This window comes from Oncorhynchus mykiss, chromosome 11, assembly GCF_057628025.1.
Source record: "Oncorhynchus mykiss isolate SJ-2025 chromosome 11, ASM5762802v1, whole genome shotgun sequence".
Lineage (NCBI taxonomy): Eukaryota > Metazoa > Chordata > Actinopteri > Salmoniformes > Salmonidae > Oncorhynchus > Oncorhynchus mykiss.
In genome coordinates, this window is record NC_143032.1 from 58,139,195 (window position 1) to 58,152,372 (window position 13,178).

Below are 13,178 nucleotides of genomic sequence, written 5' to 3' on the forward strand. Positions count from 1 at the left end.
TATTTTCTAAACTATAATATAACATTTAAAACTAAAAAAATGACATTCTGAAGAGACAATCCCACAGAAATAGTTTTATCTCGGTCGATCTCTATTTTATATCCATGGTACCCAGTGTGCCGTGCAGGCCTTTCTGCTTTCCGTAGTTAAAATCCCCTTGACCCCCACGTGAACACAAACTACCGTAGCCACTTCCTGATTACTTAATCTATTATTTTGTATGAAAGGGGATGAGGTTTGCTGAGAGAATAGCTGCCCATTGAAACTGGATTAGAAATTCAGACAAAATGAGCTGGTATGTATTTCGATAAAACAGCTATTTTAATGAAAGACGAATTCACCTTCAAGCTAACAGTTTGCCTCGACAAGTGACATTGTGGGGTTTAGCGACAGCTCAATTGTTAGCAACAAAAATAAAAATAAAAAAGCTAAATTGTTAGCCAGCGAATTTAGGCTGTGGTTTAGCTTTCAGTAAAGTAATATAGAACTGATCAATATTTTTACAAATATATTATACACATTAGCTATGTGGCTAATGTCGTAATAGATATAGCGAATAGTATTGGTCCAGTTGCCTTGCAAAATCGTCAACTCATTTTCAAACGCTAGCATAAGCGCACCTAGCTAGGGACCTAATGTTAGCTATCTATTTACATTAGCAATCTAGCTACCGTAGCAAGCTAGCTGTTGGCTTGCTTACTTCAGCTTGTTAGATTAAGTAAGCAGCCAACTAACTATTAAATAATTTAGCTAACCTACCATCTAGTTAGCAGATATCGTTTCGTGCAAGTACTAAGAAACGTTAGCTAGCTAAGGAATTTAAATCCAATGTTTACATTGTCAACTTTGGAGTTACATTCTTAGCAAACGTTACCAGCTAGGCAGGAGGAACTTGCTTGACAGCCAACATTTCACCGTAGCCTAAATGTGTGGATACCCTTACAGGCTATACAGAACAGTACATTTTCCATACACATTAGCTAGCCCCCACCCCTTCAGACCTGTCTTTGATATATGTAGGGGACTTATTAAGTGGAGATCTTCGGTCGTTTCTTGTGCTTCTGTGACTGCCCCCCATTTGCATGGCTATAATGTGCCAGTGATGAAATAATCAAGATAGCGTCACACAGCTGAGGCTGAGGATCAATAGCTGGCAGGCCACGCTTCCATCAGACGGCACAGCCAAGCATAAGGTCCTGTCCAGTGAAAGAGTCCTTTATGGACTTTGCTGACTGATGCATTCCTGTCAGGCCCTCACTCCAGCTTCTATGACGTGAGTGATTTGACTCAGGGTTCATCAGAACAATCGCACTCCTAATGTCCTCAACCAGTCTTCTGTACTTGCAATAGCCCCAGTTAATTGTATCCCCTTGCCGATGGCGTACACATTTGTAGTTCCAACTTATTCATTTGTTCTAGCTGTAGCAGCATAATTTCTGTATTTGTATCATGCAGAGCCAATAGCTGTGATGGTAAATAAGACTGTTGTTTCCCTGGGCATGCATACGTCTAGACTAGACTAGAGTGACGTCTGTAAGGAAACAGCTTAGTCCTTGATTCTTGAAGAATATAATTTATAAATGCCTCATTAGCTTAGTTCAACTGTCCTACCACACCAGAATCCAAAATATAAGCTTGCTTTAATCCAATGTTTGTAAACAATGTAAACACTGTATAGAAACACACAGTTATAACTATAATTCTGATATCATGGTTGGGCAGTCCTTGCATCCGTAGCTCGGCCTAAATTTGAGTTGTTACGTTTCTCCAGCCCTATCCCTCAGCTTTTTACCAAAATAGTGGTGGGGTGCCTGCTTTATTGTTTCACCTGCAGTTTGCCCTTTTAAGCAAAAGGCCTACACCTAGCCAGGACAAACATATTATCACGATTTTACTAATCACAACATTTTAAAAAATCAGTCGTTTTTACCTGATAAAGTAGAATCCTTTTGGAAAATGTTAAGTACCGTTTATATTCCCAAAACATACATTGAGATTTATACTGTTGCTGCTTCCTGTTGTCATGGCCTTTTGATGTAAAACACTGGTTTTATATGTCCAAATACATAATAATGCTACACTAAGTGTATTTCTTCCTACTTTAACATGGAGAGAGTTAAAAAATGCTCCTAAGCAAAATATAACCAGGCACCCTAGACTAGACGGTCCATAGGGTCTGTGCAGCAGGCTGAACATTTGACATCCCTACTACACCATCAGCCATATTGTCGTGTGGACCATCGCAGAACTCTGGGAAAATTGGGACTATTGTGCTTCATTTTAAAATAAAAAGTTTGGGCTATAATTGTGTAAGGACATTTAGGCTAAATATAAAAAATGAAGGGCTAAGACTTTGTCTTTAAATTGGCCCTTGCCTACTCCTTGATTAATGAAGTGAAAGTATGCCGTATACGTTTATTGACCTATAGGCTAAGCACTGTATTGCTGTTTTGAATTCAAGTATTGGAACATGTCCAAAGATGATCATTTTTGACCTGATATTTATTCTATAGAATAATCCCCCGAAACATGCCATCTTATTTCTCAGTTGTTGAACCTGAAATCTAGGCCTAACCTATTGTAGTTTGAGCACAATGTTGTGCTGTTGTTGTGCTTGGCTTGCTGTAATCACTGTGCAGTGTTCACTTAGACTAATAAGCTGCAAGTCTGTTCATAAGAGAGAAGGTTGTGCTCTCTAGTTAGCCTACCTAATGTAGCTCTGTGCAAGCTGTGTCATTCCTGCCCTTTGAGTAGGTCATGGGATCAGGGCTTATTACTAACCAAAGTTTCTAAATGTACAGGCCTCTACTAAAATGGCACAGTGTGTGAAGAAACATAACAAACGATTCCCACAGCATACACCATCCTCCTTCCTCTACCCCTCTATATAGCCTCCCGTTCTCTGGATCGCTTTGGGAATTTGAGCAAATAAGGCAGTGTCCACATAGACTGCTGTTGTTAATAAGTATACTTAGCCTATGGCCTATTGTGTTACAGTGGGCTAGATTGCATGTTCTACTTGGCCAAGATCTTTTGTATTGAAGGGTTAAAGATATAGCCTAAGCTACAGTCATGGTGTTTTGCAAGAGCTCTAGCATGCCTTGTTGCCTTAATGATCTTCCCTTCTTTATTGGAAAGTTACTGCATGTTTAAACAAACAGTTGACATAGCATAATAGTCCTTGCAAAGTCTCCAGATTGTTGCTCAGATAGTTAGGCCTAGTTACTGCCATAGTGGACAGGTGATGCGTTGCATGTAGTAAGATGAGTCACCCTGTGGACCACAGGAATTTCAGTGGGTGACAACACCATGATGGTGTTGGCTCATCAGAAGTATGACATAGGTGAACGTATGTTTTCCTCCTGAAATCAGCCATTTCAACCTTAGAATTTGGACTTGATCTGATATGACACAGTGGTTTATGAATGGGATACATTCTTTTTTTCTTAACATTGCTTTACTCTGGCAGTCAGAAAGGGAATCAAAATCATCTTTCTCCTAGAGCTTTACCAGGGTTAGTTTGACAGGGACTTAATACTCCCTCCTGCCTCTTGGCTGTATTGGGATTTCTGATTGAGCCGTCATCTAAGGGAACTGCCACACACACATCAGTGGCGTTTCCTGGTTGCACAACGCTGCCCTACCTCACACCCTCTCCTTTCCATCTCATTAGTCTACACACCTTTCTTTTGATGCAGCTGCTGCCTCACTGAGCCTGTCAACGGCAACCGTCCATCTTGTGCCTTGGATGTTGTTAGTGTCACGTCAATGACATCCTACAGCCATGTGCAGTGGCTATATAAAGACAAAGTTTTCTTCCTCGTGGATTCTCCATCATTCTGGTGATTTAAGTAACAACTTATGTAGCGCGACATGGTTTAGAAAGTTGGTTTCAGGTGGATAAAAAACTAATGTCCTTAAGAAAAGATGCCGTTACCTATCAAAACTAGCATCAGATCAGATGCCTATTTTACGTATCAGCATTTCCCCTATGATTTTTTTCAGCAGTGGTGGCAAGGGTAGGGGGATGCATTAGAGGTTAACACGGGTGTGTGAAAAGCCGTTCCTGTCTCTTCTTATCCTGTCAAAATGTTTCCCTTACTTTTTCAAAAGTTATATAACCCCAGAACTTTCGGGTCCCATCCTGATAAAAATCATTCCCACCCGTGTTCATTTTTACGCACAGAAATCAGAAATAACTTCCTCCGATAGCCGCTCGTCTCTGTCCCGCGCTCTGTGTGTGAGTAGCCATAGCAACTGCTCCATTTGGCAACTGCTCAACGCTCACGAGACAGTGCCTGCCCTACACACACAGCTGAGAACAACCACATTACGAGATTTTGGCAATGAAGGCAGACCTTATACTTACCCAGAGTCAGATGAACGCAATTCCTCTCTTGCAAGCTTCGTCAATCACTGACCTATGTTGGCATCTGAGATAAAGTAGTGACTGTGCAGTGATGTGTGAGCTGATGATAGGGAATGGGATAAATCACCATTATATATTTTATAAATTTTTATTAAGTAAACTATATTAGGGCTACATTATTTTTTAAATTTTCATCAAATTGTATTGGTCACATACACATATTAAGCAGATGTTATTGCGAGTGTAGTGAAATGCTTGTAAGAATAATAACTATTTATGTGCTGTTCGTTCCTGTGGACTGTCGATCTTGTCCCGTACTGTCCCGAACTTGACTCTAGAACTTGACTCCCATTCCTGACGGAATCCCGTGGGATCTGCGGGAATCCCGTTCACGTGTCAACCTCTAGTGTGCATTGCTATTAGTGTTAGCGCAATGACATGCTCGCTGTTCCCATAGACTTCCAGTCATTTGAGCCAACGACTCCATATAAAAGCTTGTCTCGGACTTAAATATATATCAATATTTTTTAAATTACATAATTTTTTGACAGCAGTGGCATGAATTTAATTAATATAGAGGAAAATTGCATATGGATGTAGCCTAATGCTTAATCTAACCACTACACCATTAATACAATTTGGGAATCTTGAAATCTTCTATCAAACGATGAGGAGGCTAACCTTGGATCTTGTCATCATACTGGCGTTTAAGTTTTTAATAAACCATAGGCTTAGGCTGTAGACTGACTGGGGGCTGTAAGGAGTGCAGAGTGATTCATTGTGAGCTGCCTCTGCAGTCTCAAATCACAGCAATCTGTAAGGCTATGCCCATTATCTCAAATCAAATCAAATCAATTGTGGGCCTGTGTTTGATGTGGGCCTGTGTTTGATTGATTGGTTGGGGGGGGGGGGGGGGTGCAGGAAAGTCACTAGGAGCAGAGGGAACTGCAACTTCTAATTAGTGATATCCGCTAGCAATGGAAGCCAGATGTGGTGACAGGAAGTCAAGGCACAGGGCTCCTGAAACGCACTCCACAAGGCCAGGGGTTAACAGAATTGCATTTGGCTGGCTGTGACTTAGCCATAGGATACACTTGTTCACTTGGTCCCACTTCACAACACATTATTACCTACCAGTCAGAGTACCTGCTGTGGTCTGCCAGCCCTTTAAAAATGCCTCTCATTTCAGTTAAATGTCTGTGTTTGGATGTGTTAGATTGTCTTTGTGATGTGCAGAATGTGGTTGTACATGTATGTGTCTGTCCCACCAATTGATCATTTTGTCTGCTTCTAGGATGCCCTTCAAGATTGGACAACCAAAAAAGCAGATTGTTTCCAAAACAGTAAGTGTTCAGTATTCTCTCTTCTCCCTGTCCCTAATTTACAAAAATGATCTAACATGCCAACATAAGAGCTTCCATTAGTGTTGCACCTTCAACACCAATGAAACCAGACAATAGATAATGAAATCATGTATAATTTCGCTAAACACTCGCTACCAGGCTTTATTTAGCTTGTTGTTGTATAGAGGCATACTGGGATCTTACAACAACTCTCTGTTTTACTGATGCGTGAGAGACTTTCAGACTGCAACAATCCAAGCTTGATATTTGTACCTCTTTAATGGGCTAATGCTAGGCACTCTGGTCGAACCAATTAAAAATAGTCATTTGCATTTTGCTGTTAGAAATGTATGCTGTGTGTTTTAAATATGAGTGTCCTTCTGACGAAGACTGAAATGCCGTGGTGGCTCTGGAAGAGGATCAACATTTTCTTCTGTAAGACAAATTCAGGTTTAGCTTTTAAACTATGGGTTTAGCTTTGAGGGAGAGCACCCCTATCCACACACTGTACTGGGCAGTGAAGGAGTTAGGCTTAATTCGTGTCTATGTGGCCTGTGGAGTGACTCCATAAACCTCACACAATGTTTCAGGTCCCACAGAATTTAATGGAGATCAGTTACCCAGCTTCTTCTTCCAATTATTGATTCTCCAAAGGAGCTTATAATCAGCACATTCAGAAATTAAAATATGTAGGAAACCCAAATAAAGTCCCTCATCCTGACCAACTACATTTTTCACTTGTTACCCTTGGATTTTCAGAAATATCTTGATATTGTATAAGGCATATGAGTCTAGGTTCACAAAATGAGCATAGTGTACTAGAGGTAACCATCAGCAAATTGTCAGACAAGTTCAATGAACCTGGGCAAGTGAGTCTGTGGGGTGTCAATTTGTCCAAGCCATATGATGGGGCTGAGGTTGCTGCCAGTGAGTGGGCACCCTCCTTAGGGGAAAACCACTTCCACAGTAATTTGTCTGACTGTGGCCCAGCAGCGGCAGACAGTAAGAACAGGCTCCTGGGCAGCTTCCTGTGACATCCCAGGCCAGACCCAGGGAGTGGGCTAGAGTACAGGGAGCCCTGTGGACAGCCCTCCCTCCGGTGACAGACGGGCAGCTGCCTGTTTATCCAGAAGCCCACAGAACCACAAAAAAGGAACCCCTGCTACCTCCATAATCAGCGCTGGCCTGTTCAATCAGTCTAGTCTGATCTGAGGCAGAGGAGGGTGTGGGCTTTCAACCAGACCTCTAGAACTAAAAACATGAAACAAATTAGAGGAACTGGAGTGACTTCTAATTGTCCAAGGACAAGGGGGAGCCAGTCTGCTCAGATTACGGGTTTATTGTTGGGCATTTCCATCGAAAAGGACCCATGAGCACAAGTTCCATATCAAATTGGGTGTCAAATGAAAGCCAAGAGTAGGGTTGCAAAGGTCACAGTCTATTACTGGAAACCTTTGAAGTTTACCAGTAAACCACCACAATATTGGTGTCTTTCAAGGATTTTAAGGAATCTATCACAAGACATCTAGTGGCCCTTTTAGGTACTTCAGATTATCACAGGTGTCTGTAATTATCTCTGGCCCTCTGTGTGGCCTTATCACATATAAAATGTCTGAAATAAATAAAATAAAATTGAATGAGAGCTGTAAAATATTATCCTAAATATAAACCATCAACTTAAATGAATACCATTGGTGTTTAAATTAGGGTTTCAGCAAATATCAAATATCCTTAATATTTGTTTTACAAACATATTTATTTTACTATGTCTATGTATTTGTTGTCAATGTTTTGGCGTCAATCTCGTGGCAGTTGCGAAAAATGTCCAGAGTTGGAAGAGTTGCAGAGTTAATAGAAAATAATGCCATTGTTGATTTGGTGCTTTTTTTTTCTCATTAATCAGGCTATTTTCTCTTGAATAACATGGTCTATATACTAGAAACTCATAGACAATATAAACACAGATAAAAAAAAAAAAAGAATGCTCCTGTATATATTAATCATTTAAAAAAGCTATTCAAGTATAAATTACCAAAGTTACAGTAGATTGCCTTTCTGTTAATTACCAGAATTACTGAAGATTCCGGTAACTTTAGTAAATTACCACTAGCTTTTCAACCATAGCTAAGAGCCTATATTTTTGGGAAATTAAGGAATAGTATGCTCTGTGATTTCCAAACTTGCGGAACATGAGGAGATTGACTTTCATATACAGTACCAGTCAAAAGTTTGACACACCTTCTCATTCAAGGGTTTCTCTTTATTTTGACTATTTTCTACATTGTAGAATAATAGTGAAGACATCAAACTATGAATTAACATACATGGAATCATGTAGTAACCAAAAAAGTGTTAAACAAATCTAAATACATTTTATATTTGAGATTCTGAGTCAAAGCGTAATTCTGTTACTGTGTAATTGGCCTGGGATATTTAGTATTTGGTAAGCACGTGTTAGGACTATAATGGAACAACATTGACTGAACAGACATGAACACAAAGATGATAATGTTGCATCTAACAATGAGTTTCAATGTGTTTTTACAGGTTGAAAGAGATTTTGAACGAGAATATGACAAGCTCCAAAAGTAAGTTTGTTAAAGATTTAATTTGTGCTCTGTTTCCCATATGTATTGACTGTGCGTCAATATTGCAGCAAAAAAAACAACATTGCAGACGAACACTGAACTGACACAGGCCACAAAGCATTATGACTGCTATTTTAAGTGCAAATATTCCATTGATTTGTGGAGGTGAACACATGCGTGTTATCACAGGGTTTTTAGGCTTCCACATCAACATTTAAATAATTGTTTTCAACAGGAAAGACAATGTTAGACCCAATCTTTCACATCTCTCTTTTCAGATCCATGCAGAACTGAGTTGGGTTACACAATATAGATTGTTTGTGTGAAACCAAGTAGAGAAGTGTTCAAAGCATTCTGTTGTCCATGACCTTCCGTGAGCTAGCACATAGGAGGCCCTCCCCTGCTGTGTGTCTTAGGTTAAAGAGACTCCCCGATGGGCCTGCAGACTGAGTGGGAGCGCTTCAAGGTTTCGTTGAGTAGGAGACGTGGCACCACAATATACCTTACACATGATGAGTAAGAGGAGCAGGCACATACAGACGTCTTGGCACTCCCTTCAGATCCATATCAGGAACTCTTACTGAACGTAATTCTGCCATCTAGCTCTTTGATCTGTTGTTGAATTCAATATTTCTATTAATCTGACTGGAAATATAACCCGTGTCATTTTAAAGACCTCTCGGGGTCCAATTTGGCAAATTATTTTATCATCCAATGCCTTCCACGTTAAGTCTTGCATCTCTAATCCCAGAGCAGTATTTGTATTTTTTACCTGAGATCAGCTGCTTATTCCATACTCCTATGGCATTATACCATAGCAGCAGGGAGTGTAGAGAGGCTGGCTGTTGGCGGCAGTAGAGGGCAAACTGTTGGGGCACCAAGCAGTGAGTAGCAGCAGCTGCTTCAGCAGGCATCCATTAACACCTTGTAGGAACAGACCTCTGGCACACCTGGCCGAGATCCAGAAGAGCCCTCCTCAGCCTTCACACTCTCCTGCCTCCTGTCAGATAACACCGATTGGACAAGGAAATGGGAAAAGCGTTGTTGTTTTTTCAGTCCCCCTCCCTTAATGAATCCCTGAAAACTAATGTGACAGCAGTCTCCTGGGAGTTGCTAAACAGTCCCTCGTTTCCCTTAATTGATATAATGAACGACACACGATACAGCCTCCGTACTCTCATAATTGCTATTTTAACACCCATCATTTGAATGAATGTGGAGGGATGATTGAAGACATAAATGCTTATATGCCAGAATTTAGTTGACCGAAACATGGAGCAATCCTAGTATTTTTAATTAGCTAAAGGGATGTCATAATAGTGTGTTTTATATCAAATCAATGCAATTTGTAATCCTATTGAATGTCCCAGTTCATACAGTGCCTTCTGAAAGTATTCAGACCACTTGACTTTTTCTGAATTTTGTTACGTTACAGCTAGTGCTGCACCGATATTACATTTTTGGCCAATACCGATATCCAATATTTTCCTTGCCCAAAAAAACTAAACGGTACCGATAATCGATATAAAAATTTTTTGCAGCCTTTTAAGCATTCTAGTACAGTTAAATAATTAACACACTCACATGGACTCAGCGGTCTAAGGCTCTGTGCAAGATGCATCACTACAGTCCCTGGTTCAAATCCAGGCTATATCACATCCGGCCGTGATTGTGAGTCCCATAGAGCAGGGCACAATTGGCCCAGCGTCGTCCGGGTTTGGCCAGGATAGTCTGTCATTGTAAATAAGAATTTGTTCTTAACTGACTTGCCTAGTTAAATAAAGGTTACACAAACACATCACACGGACTAAAAAGTTATTTTGTCTGCAGTTACGTATGTCCCCATTACCAGTAAAACATAATCAAAACCTATTTCTTTCACTTGCTGTGTGGTTTCATTATTCAGTCATTTCATTCTCAACCTGGATTTCTATGGAACGCCGTTTGGGTCTTTGCGTGTCAAAAAAGAAAACAATGACCAGTAGATAACACCCTTTGACGTGTCAAATAAGCTTGTTGACCAATCAGGACCTGAATATGACTGCACGTCACATAATTTAACGTGTTCATACATTTTTTACATAGAGTAATCAATGTGTAATAACTATTACTTGTATTTCATGCCACAACGATTCATCAGTACGTATGCTACGATGCTGGTAAAGTTGTCTCTCGCACCTAGAGTGCTGGTCATTAAAAAAAAAGCTAGCTAGCTCATGTATGCAAACAATGTTCTTCCCCATAAACATAGCAAAGCAACAATCTGTTTCAGTAGCTATAGTTAGCTAGCTAACTATATAGCTAGGTGTCATCATCTAAAATAACCCTAATTTATAAGACCAGTTTTTATTTGATTAATGGTGGTCGGACCCATCTATGTGAAGCTAGCCACAATAGGGATTAGCCGCAATAGTGGACTTTGCGGTTAGCCTTCAAAATAAAAGTATGGCATAACTCTACTATTTGTATTCATTTGCATCTCTGTCAATGATTTTGAAGGCTAACCTCAAAGTCCACTATTGTGCCTAATCCTTATTGTGGCTAGTTTCACAACTGATAACCAAGTCCGGTCGAGACTCACTAGGCAGATGAAGCTAGCTGGCTGCTTATAATGTTAGCTTTGGGCAACACAGTTAAGTAGCTGGCTAGCTATTTATTTGAATGAACTGAAGTTCAATTTCAATAGGCGAACAACAAGTGGCAACCTAGCTAATACTTGCTCACAAGGATTCCTAAATCATTGCTAAGAATAATGAAAATGACTGCAGTTTCTACTGGTCATTGTTTTCAGGCTGGTTGTATTGGTGCTAGCTAGGTACCAAGCTAAAGCTAGCTAGCCCAGAAGTTGTGGTCAAACAAATTATGCTTTATTACCAACGCGGTATTGTAAACACATCGTTCGTGGCCTCTGTTTGCTTGTTTGCAGACTTTTTCTGTAAAGCTTTGACAGTGCTACTGTATCTTTTTTGACACGCAAAGACCCAAACAGCGTTCCATAGTATGTATGTCTTGAAGCTAACAGCAGTGACGCTATTACTGTGTAACTCCGCTAGGGCAACATCTGACAAATAGCGCACTTGGTAGTGTGTACCAGTGCTCGACCAGTTGGCGAAAGCCAACATCCCTCACGACAGAGAACGGTTGATTGTCAAGGGCAATGAATTCCATTATCTTGGCTTTAATGGATTTCGCCTTTTGAGTTCTCTCGCTGAAATTTTCTTACTCTTTCAAATGACTGCTCGACTTCTTGACTGCTCGATCCACACAGCAGATATTGTGAGCTAGGTAATGAATGCTGTGTTGCACGTGTAGCGCAAACTACGCTATATAGGTATGCACGTCAGCTTCAACATCGGCGTTAAACTAGACATCTAGTTCACCGATAAATCATGCATCCCTAGTTACAGCCTTATTCTAAAATGTATGAAATATTTTTTCCCCTCATCAATCTACACACACTATCCCATAATGACAAAGTGAAAACAGGTTTTTAGAAATGCCTTATTTGAGCTCACGTGCATCCTGTTTTCATTGATCATCCTTGAGATGTTTCTTCAACTTGATTGAAGATAAATTCAATTGTTGGACATGATTTGGAAAGGCACACACCTGTCTATATAAGGTCCCATAGTTAACAGTTCATGTCAGTGCAAAAACCAAGCCATGAAGTCGAAGGAATTGAGCTCAGAGACAGGATTGTGTTGAGGCACAGATTTGGGGAAGGATACCAAAACATTTCTGCAGCATTGAAGGTCCCCAAGAACTCAGTGGCCTCCATAATTCTTAAATGGAAGAAGTTTGAAACCACCAAGACTCTTCCTAGAGCTGTCCGGCCGTCCAAACTGAGCAATCAGGGAGAAGGGCCTTGGTCAGGGAGGTGACCAAGAACTCGATGGGTCACTCTGACAGAGCTTCAGAGTTCCTCTGTGGAGATGGGATAACCACCTCTCCAGCACTCCACCAATCAGGCCTTTATGGTAGAGTGGCCAGATGGAAGCCACTCCTCAGTAAAAGGGGCATGACAGCCCGCTTGGAGTTTGCCAAAAGCCACCTAAGGAACTCTCAGACCATGAGAAACAAGATTCTCTGGTCTGATGAAACCAAGATTCAACTCTTTGGCCTGAATGTCAAGCGTCACGTCTGGAGGAAACCTGATACCATCCCTACGGTGAAGTAAGGTGGTGGCAGCATCAGGCTGTGGGGATGTTTTTCAGTGGCAGGGACTGGGAGATTAGTCAGGCTCGAGGGAAAGATGCCGGAGCAAAGTACAGCGAGATCCTTGATGAAAACTTGCTCAAGACCTCAGACTGATGTGAAGGTTCACCTTCCAACAGAACAATGACCCCTAAGCAACAGCAAAGACAACTCAGCTGTGGCTTCGGGACAAGACTCTGATTGTCCTTCAGTGGCCCAACCAGAGCCCGGACTTGAACCCAATCGACATCTCTGGAGAGACCTGAAAATAGCTGTGCAGCGACGCTCCCCATCCAACTCGACAGAGCTTGAGAGGATCTGCAGAGAAAAATTGGAGAAACTCCCCAAAAACAGGTGTGCTGAGCTTGTAGCGTCATACCCAAGTAGACTCAAGGCTATAATCGCTCCCAAAGGCGCTTCAACAAAGTATTGAATAAAGAGTCTGAATCCTTGTGTAAATGGGATATTTCAGTTTTTTTTATTTTTTTAATACAGTTGCAAAAGATTCTAAAAACCTGTTTTTGCTTTCTCATTATGGGGTATTCTGTATAGATTGATGAGAAAAAAAACAATTCAATCAGTTTTAGAATAAGGCTATAACGTAACATAATTTGGAAAAAGTCAAGGGGTCTGAATCATTTCCAAATGTATTGTAGGTTATTTTGTAGGTGTTTATTTGTGGCA

The 13,178-nt window shown here is 40.7% G+C and overlaps 1 protein-coding gene across 1 annotated transcript in view; it reads left to right on the forward strand.

Moving 5' to 3' along the window:
* The first annotated feature begins 135 nt into the window (after positions 1–135).
* Positions 136–13,178, forward strand: part of bin3 (bridging integrator 3) — a 37,964-nt gene continuing 24,921 nt past the window's right edge. The window contains exons 1-3 of the mRNA XM_021621485.3: positions 136–295; positions 5,664–5,712; positions 8,260–8,300. Of these exons, the coding sequence (XP_021477160.1) occupies positions 288–295; positions 5,664–5,712; positions 8,260–8,300 (98 nt within the window). The 5' untranslated portion in view covers positions 136–287. The remainder of the gene's footprint in view (positions 296–5,663; positions 5,713–8,259; positions 8,301–13,178) is intronic.